The 21,286-nt window shown below is 38.9% G+C and overlaps 1 protein-coding gene across 1 annotated transcript; it reads left to right on the top strand.

Annotated features, from left to right (window-relative positions):
• The first annotated feature begins 5 nt into the window (after positions 1 to 5).
• Positions 6 to 19,773, top strand: Mpc2 (mitochondrial pyruvate carrier 2). The gene is made up of 5 exons (XM_055624666.1): positions 6 to 331; positions 11,749 to 11,789; positions 15,175 to 15,259; positions 16,493 to 16,604; positions 19,544 to 19,773. The coding sequence occupies exons 1-5, from the start codon at positions 223 to 225 to the stop codon at positions 19,578 to 19,580; spliced, it is 384 nt and encodes a 127-aa protein (XP_055480641.1). The 5' UTR covers positions 6 to 222; the 3' UTR covers positions 19,581 to 19,773.
• The last annotated feature ends 1,513 nt before the right edge of the window (positions 19,774 to 21,286 follow it).

The raw sequence follows: 21,286 nt of genomic DNA, 5'->3' as shown, positions 1-21,286 counted from the left end.
CGCAAGAGGCGGGCTTTGGCCGAGGCCCCGCCCCTCCGCCTTCGCCAGACGCGGCCACAAGGTGCTTCACCTCAGGCAAGCAGAGCCGGGGGAAGGGCGTCCTAGGGCAGAGACCGACGCCAGCGCTGTAGGGAGAAAGGGACGAGCCGCCCTTCCTTGTCAGCCAGGACCGAGACACAGCGGCGCTCCCACTCAACTGCTGTCGACCCCTTGGCCCCCGAGATGGCAGCTGCCGGCGCCCGAGGCCTCCGGGCCACCTATCACCGAATCTTGGATAAAGTGGAGTTGTTGCTGCCAGAGAAACTGAGGCCACTGTACAACCACCCAGCAGGTAATGAATCCTGAACGGCACAGCTCGCACCGGGACAGCCCGTCTCCACCCAGAATTGGGACAGTGGAGGCCCAGTGACAGTTCAGTTGCTATAGTAATCGCAGACTCCCAGTCTCTGAAGGGAATCCATCAGTTCTCCTAATCTTTCACCTCGTTTCGTCTCGCCTCTTCCCAAAGCCAAGTACCTTCACCGGGTGCTCTGGTTGACTTTTATTGCCTTCTCTCCCCGCGAACACTACTCACGCCCCCGACCACGCTTGCAGACTTCAACCTTAACCTCTGCCACGAAGGGGTTTGGGGTCACCATGAAAAGCCCTCATTCTGCTCCCCTTTTTTTCCTCCATGAATTTATAACGCATGTGGGATAGAGCTGAAAAGGTGTCTCTGCAGAGGGTTTGCTGTAAAGGTCATACTTCAGCTTCTGTTGGCAGAGGCCTACTGAGTGAGCCCTTCCCAAAACTGGAGGCTTCCCGCCTCCCCTTCCCGGTTCAGTCAATGTCATTCCTGGTTCCATAGATCCAGACTAAACCAGTCATTACGCAATCGCTGACCAGGTTCTCCCTGAGCCTGTTTTTGTGTGGACAGTTATGTATATAATTCTGTTTCACCACTTACCAAGGTATGACCTTGGGCAAAATTCTACACCCCTGTCCTAATTCTCATAAAACGTATTCAATGTGAAAATAAGAAATAACATATACACTTCATTCTTTGGGGATGTTAGCTGTCACTTATACTGGATAAGTATTCCTGAAGTCGAAAATAACAATTCTTTAAGATGGAAGGCCCCTGTCCCTAGCTCTTTACTGCAGTTCTGCACTTAGGTTACTTCTAATACAAAATAGGTGATAATAATACTTGTTTGTGTGGGGACTAAAATCTGATTATCTTATGAAGGCTTTTGAGCATAAAATTTAGTGAATAGGAAAATTTCCTCAGTGGAAGAGATTGAGTTGCTAACAAAAAAAAAAAAAAAAAAAAAAAAAAAAAAAACGAATTTTGCCTTTACATAGATAAACCCAAAACCCATATTCTGCAGTTTACATTAGAAAAGGCTTCATTCTCCCAAGACCTGAAGCAACTCTCTGGAGCCTGGGCTGGTTGCTAAATCTGGTGTCCACTTTGATAAAAGAATGGTGTATATACCTCAATAGCATCACTGCAGTATGAAAACCATTAAAGAACTTTATTAATGAAGTTTACTTAGTTGCCTTTTAGTTTTTACATTTTTTATTTTGCTATGTTTTATGGCAGAGATTTTTAGGATATAATAGTTGGACAACCTGTGTAATGATCAGGGTGTTACAAAATTAATTGAATTCTCTGGCAATTCTTACCCTCCAGCTTTGTGTTTGAGGCATGACATGAGAACAGTGTAGAACAGAAGTTTTAAAGTACTTAAACTAAGAAGGAATTGGAAGGTAGTCTTTTGTTAACCTTTTCCAAGGCCCTGGCTTTCAGCCACTTTTAATTATTGTTTATAGTACTTAAGCTGCAGACTGAAGAATACTTTGTGTATTTCTTCCAGAAGTCTTTGGGTTACTTCCTCTTTTAAGTGTCAGAGAAGGAACACAGACTTGGAAGACTGTCAGGGTTAGGTCAAGGCTTGACTTTTGACCTTAGCCTTAAAGAATGCCCCAAACCTTAGAGAGAAAAAAAAAAAAAATTCACCAAGACAGGGTTTCTCTGTGTAGCCTTGGCTGTCCTGGAACTCACTCTGTAGACCAGGCTAGCATGGAACTCAGAGTCTACCTGCCCCTCTGCCTCCCTAGTACTGGGAAGATGTGAACCATCACCTGGCTGGAAATCTTTTAGACTTAAGAATAATTGTGAAAATTAAATGATGTAATATCTGTAAGTAGCGAAGTGTTTGTTTTTCAAATCAGAACAAGTATTTTCTTCCAAATGAAGGGGTCATGTTTTGTTTTGTTTTTGTTTTTTTTTTTTTTTTTTTTTTGTTGTTGTTGTTGCTTTTGTTTGTTTTTGAGAGAAGATCCCTTCTATTTCAGGTCAGCCTTGAACTTGCTATGTAGTTGAGGTCTTTGTTTAAGAATAGATCTGGACAAGAATTTAAGGAGACCAACAGAGCCAAAAAAATCTGGGCCCAGGGGCTTCTGAAAGAGACTGAATCAACCAAGGACCATGCCCAGAGAGGACCTAGAACCTCTGCTCAAATTAAGCCCATGGGCAGCTCAGTCTCCATGTAGGTTCTGTAGTAAGGGAAGCAGGGCAGTCATTGGCATGAACTTGGTTGCCTGCTCTTTGATCACCTACCCCTGGCAAGGTGGCCTTTACTAGGCCACAGAAGAAGATGATGCAAGCCAATCCTGACGAGACCTGCTAGGCTAGGGTCAGCTAGGGGGGGAGGAGGACCTCCCCATCAGTGGACTAGGGGAGGGACATGGGGTGAAGTGGAAGGGAAGATATGAGGGGCCTACAGCTGGGATACAAAGTGAATAAATTGTAATAAGTGATAATAATAAAGAAAAAAAGAAAGTGGAATTTCCACTTCAAGAATTGTCAATAAGTAATAAATAATTTGTTATTAAAAAAAAAAGAATAGCACATACTGTTCACATACTGTTAATCCCAGCACTCAAGAGGCAGAGGTAGGTGGATCTCTAAGTTTGAGTTCCAGGAAAGCCGGGGCTGGGACACAGAGAAAATCTCTTGCCTCGAAAAACAAATAAAAAAGACTAGATCTTACCATGTTCTCCTGGCTAGCCTCAAACTCAACAGAAATCTTCCTGCCTCTGCTTCCCTAGTGCTGGGCTTAAAGGTGTGTACCGTCCAGACCCGACACCTTGTCTTTTCAGCACCTGGGGCTTGCTTTGAGCTGCAGGTGTCTACTTATCTCTAACTCCATGCCCAGTGCTGGGGTTACAGGCTTGTGCCAGGGCTCCTTATTTATGTAGTGTTGGGAATGGAGCACAGGGCTTTGTGAATGCTAGGCAAGCACTCTATAACTGAGCTACATCTCTAGCAACTAAAGTTTAAAGTAATATGTAATGATGACTTTCACCAAAAACTTATTTGTGATTGAAAAGTTGTAAGGACCGCAATATGGAAATGAGCAAGCATGAAAAATATGACTGTTGGATCAGTCTTTTGAATACTATTATACTCATTATTGAATCACCTAAGCATTAGACTATATTCGTATACAAGGGTTCTTTTAAAAAGTTATGAAAGGTTAGAATATTAATAGTTGGAAAGTATATATTGCTTGTTATAAATTTTCAGTTTTATTTTTGTCAATGACCAGTATTTCTGGAGAGGAGTATAATTTATATAGATATGAGTATATTTTATATAGATGTATATTGTAGTGGGAATAATATGTGGCCCAAAATTTTGAGGCCTTAGTCGTCTCTTTGCTTATATACATCATGTGCTTTGACATAGAATGATCTGCCTCTATAGAAAATAATAGACAACTATGTATGATTCCTAAACAAGCTCCCCAGCTCATGTGAGGGAAGTCATTTAAGCCACCTTCTAGCCAAAGCATGTGGCTCCAGACAAACCAGCCGTGTGACTGTGCTCTACACTTGTCAGGTGATAACATTAAAGCTGCACAATGTTTACTTAACCGCTTAGATGGTGGTATGGCTTGGATGCCCTTCAACTCTGTTGAGACTTAATCTTCATTGAGAGGCATTAAGTAACTGAAAATATAGTCCAACTGTAGTGTTAGGAAGTGGAACCTTCAGGAAGTAGTTAGAATAATATAAATTCCTTAGGCCAAAGTGCCTATGATTGAGTCCTAGTGACTTTGGGACAGAGACCATACATACACCTAAATGTATCCTTTTCCACTCTTGCTGATTTTAGTATGTTTATCCTGTATTATATGTCTGATAGCCATTTATGAGTGAGTATATACCATGTGTGTCTTTCTGCTTCTGGGTTACCTCACTCAAGATGATATTTTCTAGTTCCCACCATTTGCCTGGAAATTTCATGATTTCCTTGTTTTTAATAGCTGAGTACTATTCCATTGTGTGAATGTACCACAATTTCTGTGTCCATTCCTCCACTGAGGGAGATCTAGGTTGTTTCAGATTCTGGCTATTACGAGACTGATAACCCAACCAAGGACCATGTATGGAGAGGACCTAAAACCCCTCCTCAGATATAGCCCATAGACTCAATCTCCAAGTGGGTTCCCTAATAAGGGGAGCATAGGGGGAGAAGAGGGATGGAGGAAGGGTGGGATTGGGGAGGAACATAGGGGGAGAAGAGGGAGGGAGGGCCCCCCAGCCAGGAAACAAAGTGAATAAATTATAATTAATAATAATAATAATTTAAAAATAAAATAAAGCATAACAAAACTTCACAAAAAAAACAAATAAATGTTAACAGCTCTTTTAATTTATTCTTCTGTTTATCCTGATATTAAGGTATTATAACCACATTAGAGATTATAATTATCAATTATTTTTATATTTTCTTCTGAGATATAATTGTAATAGCCTAACCCTGTGTTTTTCAAGGTCTCAATAATGCATGTAGCATTGTTACCAATTGATTAATGTATACATCTAATTTATTTCACCTAAAGCTTCTTTAGATCTAGTGACAGCTTCTATATCTGAATTCATACATTATCTGCTATTTACTCTGAAAATAAAACAAATTAGTTGAGATCAAATGAAAGGGCAAACTAAGTTTTCTTTAAAAATTTTGTTATAGGTATATTGTTTGGGACCCACCCCAACCCCCACAGGAGAAAGGGTCTCATGCTCAGTCCTGGATGGCCTAAAAATCTCTGTAGGCCAGAAAGGCTTGAATTTCACAGAAATTTACCTGACTCTGCTTCCAGAATGCTGGAATTAAAGGCATATAGAACTACACCCATCTGTCCTTTTCTTTTTTAAAATTTAAAAGCAAAATGAAAAACAAAAGCAAGCTACTTTGTATTGGGAGGGGTGGGTCATGCTTATAATCCTATTCTTTGGAAGACTAAGGCCAGAGGAAAGCCATGAATTCAAGGTCAGCCTGGGCTATGGGGGGAGTTCTAAGTCAGTCTGGGCTACAGTGTGAGACAATCCCCATACCCCCATCCCATCTCCAAATAAAAACAAAAAACAAAAAGCAGCTACTTGTTTACATTTACAAATATCCAACTCTAATTATTTATTACTTGTCCATTGCCTTCAAGTATTCTTGGCAAAATAGCAATTTAGAATGCCTTACATATTTACTACTGATATTTTTTTTGTTTAGTACTTAAAACTCATTAAATTCATTTAAGGTTTGTTTTTGTTATTTAAAATTATCACTAATATGAGCTGGAGAGATGTCTCAACACTTAAGAATACTTGCTGCTTTTTCAGAGGAACCAGGTTTGGTAGCCATCTGTAACTCCAGTATCAGGGGACCTGACAGCCTCTTCTGACCTCCATGGGCACCAGACATAAACAAGATACACATACATACAAGCAAAATACTCATAATATTAAATAAATTGTTTTCACTACTTAAAATACCTTTCTTGGTTCAAAGTTCTGGCCACTTAATTTAATGATTGAAGGGATTTTTTTTGTTTGGTTGGTTGGTTGCTCTGTTTGGTTCTTGTTTGGTTCTGTGGCATTTGTGCAGTCATTTATACTGGCATTTATACTGTCACCTAGCTTGGAGCATTTGAGTAAATTAGTTACTGGATAAAACTACCGGAAAGCTTTACTATTCATTAACTCAAATATTGAACCGTTTAAACTTTCAAAGAAGCCAGAATCTAAGGACCTTACTCAGAAAGCAATTTGGGGACAGCAACAGAATAAACAGTTTTGTAATAGCTGGGCCTGGGAGAATCCGAAGAATTCAAAGTAAATATGGGCACCTGTTCACGCAGAGACTGAGAAGGTACGCTTCCTTGAGTGATGAAAGCAAGCTTCAAGCAATAACAAAAACCTATGAAACTGATGCAGCCTATGATCCAGAGCTTCCATGTATGTCAAAGAAAAATGTTCTTGACTCCTCCCCTGCTTAGTCTAAATGAAATTACAGGAATCTGTATTCTGAGGTTGGGACTGGCACCATAGTTTAAGAGTTGAGTAGCTTTGTAATAAAAGTCTAGTAAAGTCACCAAAGAAGCCTGTGTTCCTGGAGATGAGGAAACAGTGATTCTGGCCTTGAAACTAAAAGTGAGGGCCACCCTGGGTCGAACCTAAAATAATAATTTGGTAAGCATCTATTCTGGGCATGTTAAGCCCAGTGTAGGAAACAGTAGAATAGAATATATGAGCTGCTTGGTTGTTCAAAGGAACATTTAGCTTAAGCCGGAGATGTTAAAGAAGGTTTACTTGATAACCTGAAACCTAAGAAAAAATTTTGAGGGGTGAAAGTTAAGGGGAAACTTGGTGGAGTGTGTTTGTGTAAAAAGCCATAAAACTGTCAGGTGCTTAACAGCACCCAAGTCTCTTTCCCCACTAGATGGCACTAGTAGCAACAGAAGGAGCCAAAACCTCCCTGATTACCTACTTAAGGCAATTGTTTGCTTGGTTCTTATCAGGTGTACCTCTAATCCCAATAGTCACACAGAGGAAACCAAAGTAGGAGGATCCTGAGTTTGAAATCTAAGTCATATACAAAGCTATGTCTCAAAAATATTTTTTCTTTTAAATTATGTTTTTCCTTAGTAAAATTTATCTTAAAATTCCTTGGGTCCTTACCAAATGCTAATGAATGCTGGACAATGCTGGAATTACAGGCTTACACCACACACCCTACATTATAGTCCTTTTCTTCAAATAATTCTATTTCTTTCTTCTCTCCTCCATTTGTTTTCGAGACAGGATTTTCCTACATAGCCCTTGGCTGTCTTGGAACTCACTTTGTAGATCTAAATCTCACAGAGATCCACCTGCCTGTTGGATTAAAGGCCTACACTACCATACTAAGAAAATAAAGCTTAATATTGTAATTATAGTCACAAAGATATGATATGTGCTGTGATGTAGTGTTTAGAGAACTATTCTAAAGAGCATAAGACTTAGATTACAGTATAAACCACCACCATGTGTTTTAGTCTCGGCACCACACACAAAAAATTAAACCAGACTGCCCAATATCTAAATACCTACTCACAGAAACAGACTATGATTTAAAATAGTCATCCTTCATTATCATTCTGGGTGTGTCCCAGGGCCTTGTATACTTTCAATCTTCTCTGCATTACCTTATTAATAAGGCATTAAGGTTGGATAGTTGTTGCTATACTATATTGGTTGCAGGCCAGCTTCAAGAAAAACTGTATGTTCAGTGCAGATGCAAAAGACACAGTCTTGAATATAAACCAAGTTAGCCTTGAATTTATGATCTGCTTGAAGCTTCTGCATGATGAGATAATATAAGAACTACACCACTACACACATTTTCCAAGTATTGTCAGGCCACAGCCGGATGAATCTGCAGATGATGGAAGCTGCAGATAAGGAGAGACAAGTGTGTTTTAAAATTTGTATATGTGTACATATATATCTTTGTGCATATACATGTTTCTTTATATATCATAATAATAAGTAATATAAACTGTTTCCCATTATTTTGGCTAACTTTCCTTCAGTACTATTCATGTAAGTCTGAACTGTGCAGCTACTAGCATAAGGGAAAAATAATCTTGATAGGTGAGTAGATAAGCAACTACTGTTTAAAGTGTACTGTGGGAGGCTAAAGAAGCATGGTGCTGCAGACCCATAATCCCAGCATACAATTGACGAGACAGGTAGCTCTTGGTGAGTCCTGGGCCAGCCACCAGGGCTACACAGTGAGAACCTGTCTTAAAAAACAAAACAAAACAAAACAAGACTGAGGTCAAGAGGATTGGTGCAAATTTAATGACAGCCTGGGATTTGTAGTAAGACTTTGTCTCAGAATCCAAAAATAAAGTACATTGTGGTAGGTTTTTAAATCCACAATATATATATATTAAAATCACGTTGAATTGATTTAGCTGTAAGAATCAGGAGAATTAGTCTGAGGTACAAGAAGTATCAAGGATCATGTCAAACTGGAAGACTAGTCCAGGGTTACTATCACTTAATGTTTGAAGGCAAGTGATGGATAGCCCAGCCTCTTACGCTGTGGGTCACAACCCTCTATCTTCTTAAGAAACTGAATGTGGGGCTAGTAGAAACTTTGTCAACAGTAAAAGTTTCTGAACACATAACAACCAAAACTTAACTCAAAATCAAATACATAGGGGTTGGAGAAGTGCCTTAGCAGTTAAGAGCACTGGCTGCTTCCAGAGGACCCAGTTTAGATTCCCAGCACCCAGACAGTGGCTCACAAATGTTTGAAATTCCAGATCTAGGAGATCCAACACCCCCTTCTGACCTCCTCTGGCACCAGGCACACAAGTGAGACATACATACACACGTGCTCGCAGACATACATGTGAGCAAAACACTCATACAAATCAAATCAAATCAAATCAAATACATAATGCATCTAAAGTGTTTCGATAGCACTTATCCTTGTTATAGTACACAGCTTAACTGCCACCTCAGTTCTGTGCACAAAATACACACTTGGTCCTGGGCATGCAGTTGCAATACACAGTGCCAGCAAATTCTGCCTGCAGCACCTTACTATTGTATATTATAAATTGCATTATTTTACTGTACATACATACTTACAGAAATATGGCGGTTTTATTACAGGAAGAGATTTTGAATTTTTTTTTACCTTCATTCCTCAGCATGTAAGTAGCAAATTCATATATCCTTGGATTGGATTGTCAGAATGTTTGATAATAAATTACTGAGTACTGGGAAGGTGGTTCATTTTTTAAGAGCACATCTGCTCTTCCAGAGGACCTGAAATCTGTTCCTAGCACCTATATCAGGCAGTTCACAACTGCCTGTAACTTCAAAGGATCTAATGGATCTCTGTGAGTTCAAGGTTAGCCTAATCTATACAACAAATTCCAGGCTAGCCAGCTCTACTTAGTAAGACCCTTACTCAAAAAATCATGCTTGAAAATTAAAGAGTCTTACAGCAGTAGTAAGAGACATGGGCATAAATCAGATTTTTCAACTTTCCATCACTATTTTTATATTAAATTGCATAATGTTTACATAATGAAATAAGTATTCTAGGAATGGTGGGACATGCCTGTAGAATCTCATACTATTTCTAGGCCAGCCTGAGTTATAGTCTAATTAGAATGCGAAAGAAAGAAAGAAAGAAAGAAAGAAAGAAAGAAAGAAAGAAAGAAGAAAAGAAAGAAAGAGGAAAAGAAAGAAAGAAAGAAAGAGAAGGAAGGAGAAAGAAAGAAAGAAAGAAAGAAAGAAAGAAAGAAAGGAAGGAAGAAAGAAAGGAAGAAAGGAAGGAAAGAAAGGAGAAAGGAAGGAAGAAAAACAGAAAAAGAGAAAGGAAAGAAAAAAAGGAAATGTATTTTATTATTCCCATGTATAAGAAAGAACATATATGACATTAAGTATTAAGTATTCTGGTATGTGCTAAACTTGGTAAGCTTACATTTTAAATTCCCCAGGAAAAAAATTTGTCATCTCACCTCACTGTCTCCTCTGAAGGTCAAAAGAGCTGTGGAGCTCATTCAGGCACTAGTTAAAAGAGAGGCTCACCTCCTACTTAACTGCTGCTCACCAGATGTGTGACTTGAATGCATCCTACAACTTCTCAAACTTACCATGTAGCCCAGGCTGGCCATGAACTCACAGCAATACTCTCCCTCAGTCTTCCACGTGGTAAGATTATGGGTATGAGCCACCTCGCCCAGGTCAAAATTCATTTTAAATACTTCAGATATTTATTTAAATAAAGCAGGTAAGTACCAGACTGACTAAAACAAGGACCTTGCTACTAAGGAACTTTGAGATGCTGTATCAAAAGGCAGACATTAAAGCCAAGGTGGTGGTGGCACAAGCCTTTAATCCCAGCAGTGGGGAGGCAGTGGCAGGTGGATCTCAGTGAGTTTGATGCGAGCCTGGTTTACAGAGTGAGTTCCAGGACAGCCAGAACTACACAAAGAAACCCTGTCTCAAAAAAACAAAACAAACAAACAAAAACATGTTAAATATATGTTTATGTTGAACTATATTAAGTAATAAAAGAATATACAGAATTCTTGCAAAAACTCTTTTTTTTTTTTTTTCTCCCTTCAAGATAGGGTTTCTCTATGTAGCCTTGGGTATCCTGGACTCACTTTGTAGACCAGGCTGGCCTGTAGCTCACAGAGATCCACCTGCTTTTCCCTCCCTGAAGACTGGGACTAAAGGTGTGTGCCACCACACCCGGCTACAAGAATTCTTAATAGGTACATATGTTCAAGTATTTATAGCTACAGTTATTAATAAAAATGAATGAACATTACTAAAGCTTATGTTACTAAAATTTTATAATTTATCAATATTCTCTAAAGATTGTCTGCAACTAAACTAAAATTAAGTTTCTGTTCAAAGCAAAGCACTGGGAAAGATTTCCAGAACCATGTCCATTAGCATGGTTTTTTTTAAAGATTTATTTTTATTTATGTATATTTGTTAATGTCCATGTGGGGTATTCATACAAGAGTAGAGTTCCTGCAAAGGTCAGAAGAGGGTATCAGATCTCCTGAAACTGGAGTTGCGGGTGGTTGTGAGGCACTTGACATTGGTGCTCAGAACTGAACTCAGGTCCTCTGCAAAAGCAGTATGAGTTCTTAGCTGCTATCCTCCAGCCTCACCTTATCTTTTTGTTGTTTGATGTTTTGAGACAGGGTTTATCTGTATAGCTGTGGCTGTCCTGGAACTAGCTCTGTGGCCCTATTTAGCCTCAAACCCAGAGATCAGCATGCCTCTGGCTCCTGAGTGCTGAGATTAAAAGCCTTTCCCACAACACCTGGCTCATCCTAGCTTATTTTTAATGTGATAAATAGAAACAGTTTGGGAGCAGGGAGGGTTCCTGACCCCCTGCTCAGAGGAAGCCCATAGGCTGCTCAGTTTCCAAGTAGGTTCCCTAGTAAAGGTATCAGGGGCGGTCTCTGACATGAACTCAGTGTCCAGCTCTTTGTTCATTCACTTCCCCCTGGTGAGTGCAGTCTTGCCAGACCATGGAGGAAGATGATGCAGCCAGCCCTGATGAGATCTGATAGGCTAGGGTCAGATAGAAGGGGAGGAGGACTTCCCTATCAGTGGACTAGGGAAAGGGCATAGGGGGAGAAGAGGGAAGGTGGGTGGGATTAGGAGGAGACGAGAGGGGGGCCACAGCGGAGATACAAAGGGAATAAATTGTAATTAATTGGTGATAGAAATAGTTGGCAATGATATCAGAAGGTTGATACTACAATGTTTTTGTACCTTTCTAAATGTTAATACAAATTGTACAGAAAGCAGAGTAGAGTTTGATGTTAGCTGATAAATATAATATATTGGACTGTTTCTGATTTTGTTCCTTTCTTTTATTTTCAGGTCCCAAAACAGTTTTTTTCTGGGCTCCAATAATGAAATGGGTAAGTCTTATGTTTTAACAGTAGTAATAACTAATTCCTTAATAGAAATTTACTAACTAGAAATAAATTATATGAATAATATATTATCTACATTTATCTGAACTCTTTAGTTTATTAGAAAGAGCATATGGATGCATGTTTGTTTCTTTTTTGGTTTTCCTAGAACTCACTTTACAGACCACGCTGGCCCCAAACTCACAGAGATCCGCCTGCCACTGTCTTCCGAGTGCTAAGATTAAAGGCATCTGCCACCACCACTCAGCTTAAATTTCTTAACAAAACATAGAGAGCCACACGTGGTGGTACACCTGTTATCCCAGTACTTGAATGGCAGAGATAGGAAGATAGGAAGGTTTAAGTGTATTCACTGGCTATGTATAGAATTTGAGGCCAGCCTAAAATGTATACGATTAGGCCTAATACATACATTACGTAAAAGCATTCGGTGTAAATGACAGAGACTTCTGTCTCCAAGATTAATACTTTTACTCTACACCAGATATATGTATGATGTATATATGACATATATGTGTGTTTGATATATATTCATTCTAGTGGCTTTTTGTAGTAAATCATTGAATTTATGCTGAAAAGGATCTATTTGGAACTTTTTACAAATGCAGATCTTCAGGCCCCATCATGGATCTACTCAATCTAAAAAAACTCGAAGGATAGAGCCTAATATGCCGTGTCTTTATAACCTCCTGAGGTGAATCTAGTATCTTCTAAGTTAGAAAACTGCTATTCTGTAAACTTTTTTACTCTGTAAAGACTCATACGTATTTGATAAAAAGACAAGCTAAATATTGGAAGAAAATACTTATTGACTTCATATTTTACAAAAAAAAAAATAGTGCATCCATCAGGGCGTGGACATTTTTAGCTGGAAATTGTTTTGTAAGTGATTCAATCTCCTTATCTGTTATAGGTCTGTATAGGTTTTTGTTTTTGTTTTTGTTTTTTAGTTATAAAATTACTGTCTTAACCAGTTTCGCTTTTGTATTTTAAATATACATCCCAGTAATGCTCAGTGCATTATCATACAGACAGTGTGAGCACTTTATATCTTAAGAGATGCTAGGACCATTACACACTCCCAACCAACTGCTTCTTTCTCTTAAAATACCATGCTGCTCACTGCTTGTCCCTGTGAATTTGACTGTTGTAGGTAGCTCATGCAAGTAGAATTATACAATATTTTTATGTCAGTTTGTGTAATGTGTGTATTTGCACATGTTACTGTTATCTGAGGAGGCCAAAAGCAGGTGTCAGATTCTCTGAAGCTGGAGATAGAGGTGTTTGTGAGCTGCCCAACATGCGTGCTAAGAGCTGGCTGTAGCCCTCTGCAGGAGCAGCAAGCACTCTTTACTGCTGAAACATCTCTCCAGTCCCACAGAATCATGTTTATTGCTGGTCCGTGTCCTCCAGGTTACTGCATATTAGAATTTGCTTGTTTTGTAGCTGAATAATATCCATTGTGTTACTGGGCATAAGTCTGGCTGCTTGCAGCTTGAAAGCCAGTACTGTGGAGCTCAGAGTTGGTGGAAAAGAAATGAGGTTTATTCAAGGACTGGCAGTTTGAAAGACAGGGGAAGCTTTTGTGCTACTGCCTCGGACTCCCCAAAAATTGTTGGGAATAAGGTATAAGAAAAGGCTTTTAGCATGGGTGTGGTAGGAAACACTTTAATACTAGCACTCTAAAGATAGGCCGTCAGATTAAGTTCTAAGGCACCTCATTCTACATAGAGAATAATTTAAAAAGGGAAGGGTGGTTTTAGAAGGAAGCTCAGGGAACAGTTACAAGATTAATACATGCAGGGTAGAGTCCTTATCATCTATAGCATTTGTCTCCCTGTATTTTTATTTTTTTCTCCTCTGGCTGTAACATCATAATGGACCTTAAACCTCCTGAAGATCCTTAAACAGACGTAGTTGATCCCGGAGCCATGCCAGGCAGGTGGAGTACTAGCACTGATATGTATCCCCAGCCTAACATGCTAACTCTTATGCAAATTAAAAGTTAATTCCCAATAATTTTGGAAGTGGCATGCAAGGAAGCAGCACAAAAGCTTCCCGTCTTCCAAACTGCCAGTCCTTAAATAAAGCTTTTTCCCACACTAACTCTTAGCTCCACAGTACTAGCTTTCAACTTTCTCAGCAGTTTTCATGCTCTGTGTTAGTCAATACATAAACTAAAAAATGAAGAGAGGAAGTTACATATTTGGGTGTAATATTCAAGTTACCAGATGCTTTGGTTTGGGTTTTTATTTTTGTTTGATTTTGGTTTTGTTTCTGGTACTAAGAATTAAACTCAGCCTCATGTATGGATGGCGCAAGTTCTCTGTTGTGGAGTTACATCCACTTTTTCACTTTGTTTTGAGATATTTTCTCACTAAACTTCCCAGATTGGCCTTGAATTTTTGATCCTCAGTCCTTTTTTTAACTTTTTATTTTGGAATAGGACCTCACTAAGGTACCTATGCTGACCTTTGAAAAGGCCTTTGATTTGTGATTTCCCTTCCCTTAGCCTCCCAAATGCCTTGGATTTCAGGCCTACACTAAGAGGCCCCACTTATTACCAAACTTTCTGAGTGATGCTGACTTTAGAATTTGTGTGGGGTGATTCTATAAAAGATGCTGAAAGTACAACAGGAGTAGGAGTGAAGCTGAAGAGATGGCTCAGTGGATTAGAGCACCTGCTGCCCTTAAAGATACCTAGATTCATTTCCCAGCATCTGTATGATGCCAGTTGCAACTCCAGTTTCAGGGGTCCCAATGCCCTGAAATGTACTTCCACAGGCAGTACACACAGATAGTACAACTGTGTACATGCAGGCAAAATGATCATACATATAAAAAATAAAATAAATCTTTTTTTTTTTTTAAAGACAACAGGGAAGATATGGCCATGTGTGCTTTAAATTAAAGAAAAACCATCTAGGGCCAATAAGAGCTCAGTAGGTAAAGGCATCTTTGTCCATGCCTAAGTTCAGTTTCTGGAACCCACTTGGTACAAGGAGAGAACTGACTCCCACAAGTTGGCCTGTGACCTCTGCATGTGCACTATGGCACATACATGTTCACAAAATAAGAACACTTCTAAAAATAAAAAAATAAGGGAACGTCATCTAATAAACTAAAATTGTAAGTAAACTTTTTGTACTTCTTTAAAAAACAAAGAATATTGACAGAAAGCATAAAAGGAGAAAGCACTCCTGAATTTGTTGTACCTTTTTTGTATTTCTCTCAATTTTCTAAATGTTATTGACATTATTATGATTATTGCTTTCATGTGAAAATTCACAAATACTTTGTTTTATTTAAAATTGAAAATGATTATGTCTCACTCCTGATGCTCTGCCTGTGTCCTAATGCATATTTTCAGGGATTGGTGATTGCTGGATTAGCTGACATGACCAGACCTGCAGAGAAACTCAGCACAGCTCAATCTACTGTGCTGATGGCTACAGGTAAATTAAACACGGATATTCCATTGTTGTATGACCCTATTTCTGAGGAGATGTGAGAAAATGTATACTTACTACAAAGACAAGTTGATACCACCAAAATTCAGCTTAGTGAACCAATGAGTTTCTTGGCATTACTTGTGGAAGTAGGAGTGAGGACCAGAAATGATGCAGATAGCTGCATTACTGAAAGCCTACCCTAGCATGGGTGATGGCCCGCAAAACGTGGAACCCACTGCACAACCCGCAGGCAGCTTGACAGGTTAGAAAGTGTTTCTTTTAAGAAGCTCAGTTAGTCTGAATGTCTTTCAGGCAGCTTGGCTTGTCTGAGAGTCTCTCTCAGCAATTTTTACTATTTACATTAGCTTTAAGAGCGGGACTGAGTGCTCTGGGTCAGTGCCTCTTAGAGTTTTGGGAACTGCCTGATACTTTTGAATTTACTTCTTGAGTTTTAACTAGCTTCTCTTCAGATCATCCTGAGTCCTTTTAAAATTTATTTTTATTGAGAATTTCATACATGTACATAATATGTTTTAATCAAATCAGCCCCCCCACCATGTTTCCTTCCAGACAAAAGGAACATCCCAAATCTTAAAGTTCCTTTCAAGATGGTTATCCTGAAAGAGATTACTATACAGTGACTACATAGTAGCTAAAGAAATGGCTCAGCCTTTTTCTTTTCTTTCTTTTTTGTTTTTTCTGAGTCAGTGCTTCTCTGTGTAGCCTTGGCTCTCCTCTACTCTCTTTGTAGACCAGGCTGGCCTTGAACTCAGAGAGTTCTGCCTGCCTCTGCCTCCCTGATGGCTGGAATTAGAAGCCTGCACCACCACACCCAGCTGATGGCTCAGCTTAAAAACTAGTCTCACAACAGAAATTAACCACATACAATAAAACTCTCTTTGGTTTTATGTTCATTTAATGGTTTTATTTTGAAAACATCAGCATACACATTTACTCACACAGTGCCCATCTTTAGGGAAACACTGCATTGTGGATAACGTAGGCAGGAGAGTTGCTGGGGATAAGCATCTGCTTGAGATTTTACTTTTCAAGCTTTTGCAATGAGCACACTTTTATAAGTGGGAAGATGGTATAGTTAATATGTACTGGTTCCTAGCAAAGTCTCGCATTGATGTAAGAACTGAGAATTTTACATAATGCTGAAAATTATGGGAATGTTTATGTAATACACAATACTGAAGAATCTGTGCCTTTAAAAATGCTTTGTTTCAACAGGGTTTATTTGGTCAAGGTACTCACTTGTAATTATACCAAAAAATTGGAGTTTGTTCGCTGTTAATTTTTTTGTGGGGTCAGCAGGAGCTTCTCAGCTGATTCGTATTTGGAGGTAAGCCCACTACCAACATGGTTTTAGAACTGATTCAGAAGCTACGTAGATGATTTTCTCTCTCTCTCTCTCTCTCTCTCTGCGTCTGTCTGTGTGTGTTTCACATGTAATATTGACAAAATTGTGTATGGTATAGAAATTATCATTTCTATTAAAGTTAAAAGTATTAACTTATTTTAACAAATAAGTTAAAAGCAGCTAAGCTTACGTTATCTAGATTTTAGATCCAACAGTTTATTGTCTAAATGGGTTCTCATTTTTCATAATGTCTCTGCCTGCCTTCCTGCCTGCCTGTCTCTCTCTTTCTCTCTTTCTCTCTCTGACAACTCTCTCTCTCTCTTTCTCTCTCTAACTTTCTGTTGCTGTGATAAAATACCATGACCAAAAGCGACTTGGAGAAGGAAGTCGCTTTTGGCTTATGGTTCCAGAGGAGCAGAATCCATCATGGTGGGAAAAGCATGGCAATAGGAAAAGCTTAGCTGCAGCAGCAGGAAGCTGGTTGATAACATTTCCATTCACATATAGGAAGCAGAGAAAGAGAGAGAGACAGGAACTGTAGAGCATGACTATGAAATCTCACAGACAGCCCTCAGTGACAGTACTTTCTTCAACAAAGCCCCACTGACATAGTTGATATGGAGCTACTATGTATTCAAGTGTTAAATGCTTGTCCCCAGAGATCTTTACCGTTCTACAAGCAAATACTCACGTATACCAAGTGATGCTATGTATGTAACCTTGCCCCCAAAAGATCCCTGATTGTGCAATGAAATTGCCTATACCTGGGCTAGGCAAAAGAGAGGTAGGCGAAGCTAAGGTTCAAAGGCTTGAAGAACAGAAGGACCATGGGAGAGAGAAATACAGGAGAGAAGGAAGGAGAAAGGAGCAGCTCACGTTAACGTAAACAAGAAACACACGATCGAGACGACCTTGCTGTAAGGTTTGGCAGGTTGGAGAGAAGCAGCCCAAATACAAGCATATGCATGTATTTAGGTAAACTTTGGATGGGATGTGTGAGGTAGCAGCGTAGCTTAGGGGGTTAAGATCTGCCCAGCCCCAGTATGTTTTAAGGCATATTAAAAATCTAACAGCTATCTGTCTTTTTATTTCTGTAATAGTGGGTTAAATAATAACCTCTGCATTAATAATCATATGAATCTATTAAATAATAATCATTTTTATAACACCCACCTCTTAAAGGTTCTATAACCTCTCAAACAGCACCACCACTGTAGACCAAATGTTCAAATTCATGAGCCTATGGGTAGCAATTCTCAAACCACCACCACAACATATAAAACTCATGATGTACTAAGTAATTTCTAGCATCATCCTTTTTTTACTTGCTTTCAACTATATATAATAAGTGAGCTTTGAATGTATAGGGTATAGTATTGAAAATGACATTGAGAGTAAAGTCACTGGTTTCATTGAAAATTGTTCCATGAACACTGGACGTTTTTTAAACTGTTTACTCAGTAGTTAACATTTGGGCCTGAGAAGGTAGTTCAGCAGTTAAGAGTAGTACATTTAAGAAGGGTGGGTAGGGGGCCAGGGTTGCTAGGCATGGTGGTGCCTACCTGAAATTCTAGTGCTGAAGAGGAAGAGACAGGAGAAATTCCTGTAGCTCAGTGGACAGTCAGACTTCCCAAATTGGTGAGCTTCAGGTTCAGTGAGAGACCCAGACTGAAAAAAAGGTGGAAAGTGCCAGATGTAGTGGCTCACGCCTGTAATCACAGTGCTTGGAGAGGCACAGGTAGGCAGAGCTCTGTGAGTTTGAGGCCAGCCTAGTCTACAAAAAGTGAATCCAGGACAGCCAAGGCTACACCGAGAAAACCTGTCTTGGGAAAACAAACAAATAAAAGGTGGAAAGCAACTGAAAAAAAAAAACTGTCACTGCCATACAGATAGGCACACAAGCATACAAGAATATACTACTCATATACAAAAAGTTAATATTTGGGAGACAAATAATTGTAATATGATCAAATGTTTAAAGTCAATATTTTTCAAGAAATCTTTGAAGTATGGTGAGCTTCATATTTTTATATGATTAAATATAAACTGAAAGAAAAAGTTAATGAAGTCTAAAGGATTATATAGAACAAAGACTTTGGCTCTACAGTTGACTCTTTTTTAGATTAGTGAGAATTAAGAAAGCATTACCTAGCTTAAGCAAACTTGTGTTTGTAACCCATCAGTCTATTGGTGGGAGAACGTATATTATTTCTAGTAATCATGCGGGAACCCATTCCCACTTGATTTTTCTTTTCTTAGATGCTTTGTGAGTATAGACTGAAAAATTGCAGTTGATCACATTTTGCCAATTTTATACAAACATTCGTGTTAGTCATGGGTCTTTCAAGATGGAACTAGAGGCCTGGAGGGATGACACAGCTGTTAGGAGTGCCAACAGCTCTTGCTGAGGACTGAAATTTGATTCCCAGCACCTACATCCTCTGGTTCACAACCACCTGTAACACCAAGCCCCAGGAGATTTAGAATGTTTTTGTTGTTATTGCTGTTCTCTGCAGAAGCCTGCACATGCTCACATGCATACACACACACAAATAATTATTTTTTAAAATAAAGAATGAAAATAGGTCCGTGGAAATGGCTCAAAGGTTCAGTGCTTGCCTAGTGTGTGAGAGCTCTTTGATTGGACACCACACATGAGATTAATGTGTGTGTGTGTGTGTGTGTGTGTGTGTGTGTGTGTGTGTGCATGCTCAAACTTATATAAGTGGTTAAAATTTTAACAGTTAGGATCTGAAACATAGCAGAATCAAATGAATCCTTTGGATGTCTCATTTTTCCTTCTGTTCCTTGGAAGACTATATTTATAGTTATGTAGCCATTTAACAATGGGAAAAAAGTACTTCCCATTTTCTTTTTACCTGTTATTGGTAATAAGTCATCTCTCTATTTTCTTTATATAGATATCAGCAAGAACTCAAAGCTAAAGGAATCAAGTAAGAGAGTTCCTGATCACCTGAACAATCCAAATGTGGACAGAAACATTGGAACCTAGTTTATTTGGTTATTGATAAGGTGATGCTAACTGTTCTCATAACATTTGAAAAGAATGGAAAAGAAGTCTAACTGTAATTAATAGCTAGCACTTGACTCCACAGAAAAATAAAGCAAATTTTTATTAACAGTCTCTTTACATGTGACTCAAGAGACTTATCTATGGATGGCACTAACACTGTTTTCTACCATTTGTCCATAATAAATCCTACTTGGTCATACTTACCCCAACTTCATCCTTAAATAGCAAAAATGTAAGAGCAAATACATTCAAGCAAACAGAAACATGGTCAAAGGGTTAAAAAGTCTGCTTAATTGGTGTTGGCAATTCAAGTGCCTACAAGTGGAAGGACATAATAATGTCCAAAGGGGTGAGAAATAGATTGTAGCATGGCTAGCAAAATGGCTTTAAATTATTTTAAAATATTCTAACTTGACATATCTGGATTTTTTTTAACTTTAATGAAATTCTTTCACAGCTGGAGATTTTTAAATAGGATTGTTGTAATGATGAATTGAGACAATGTTGTTTTATTTTTTGCTGGTTTTTTTTTTGTTTTGTTTTGTTTCTTTAAGACAGGAACTTGATATATAGCTCAGGCTAGCCTCACACTCTCCTCTCCTGCCTCAGTCTCTCAAGTCTGAAGATTACAGAAATGTGCTTTCACTCCCAGCTTGAGATAATGTGAACACAGACTGGCTCATAAAGAGTATTGAATCTTTAATTATCTCAGTAACTGATATAATACAAATATATTAGCAAAAAAGCTCTAGAGTTCATCTGAACTGAACTTACATCTTAGTTCTTTGATTTATATTTGGGTAAATTAAGTGTCTTGAAGAGTACTTACAACGTATCTAGGCTTTCTGTATATGCTTGTAGCCTGTGTCTTCAGGGTCTAGGAGACTCTGGGCATAGATTACTCCATACTAGAAAATTATCATTCTATTTGATTTGGCCTTAATTTTGAAGCTTACTGAACTAAAAGCAAAACCAGTCTTTGTTAGCACTATAGCCATGTGAGTCAGCAAAGCAAGTTATTTCAGTATTTGAAGAAATGAGACACCTTTTTGCTAGGTTGAATCCAGGACTTGTACATGTTCAACACTCTAACACTGAGTTACACACCACCAAAGGACCTTTACAATTATACGTATAACAGGTCTAGAGTAATAGCTCAGCAGTTAAAAGCACTTGCTATTCTTGCAGAATACCTGGGTTCAGTTCCCAGCATCCACATTGCTTCTTACAGCCATCTGTATCTCTAGTTCCAGGGAATCCATAGCCTTCTAGCTTCTCCAGGAACCACACTCTTAGTACACATACTTATAAGCACTTGTCCCCTATCTGTGTTTGAGGAGAAGAGAGTAGAAAATTTGGTGTGGACAAAAGTGAAGAGCTTTTGAACAGTCATATTATTTCTACTTTTCAGAAGGCATTTTTTTTAAATATTAATTATAATTTATTTACGTTGTAGCCCCCTCCTTCATTCCCTCCCAGTCCCACCCTCCCTCTCTCATCTCCTACCAAGCCCCTCTCCAAGTCCACTGATAGGGGAGGTCCTCCTCCCCTTCCACCTGACCCTAGCTTATCAAGTCTCATCAGGACTGGCTGCATTGTCCTCCTCTGTGGCCTGGCAAGGCTACTCCCC

Source organism: Psammomys obesus, unplaced genomic scaffold, assembly GCF_907164565.1.
Source record: "Psammomys obesus unplaced genomic scaffold, mPsaObe1.curated_primary_1811, whole genome shotgun sequence".
NCBI classification, from domain to species: domain Eukaryota; kingdom Metazoa; phylum Chordata; class Mammalia; order Rodentia; family Muridae; genus Psammomys; species Psammomys obesus.
This window is presented reverse-complemented; position numbering and strand designations above follow the sequence as displayed.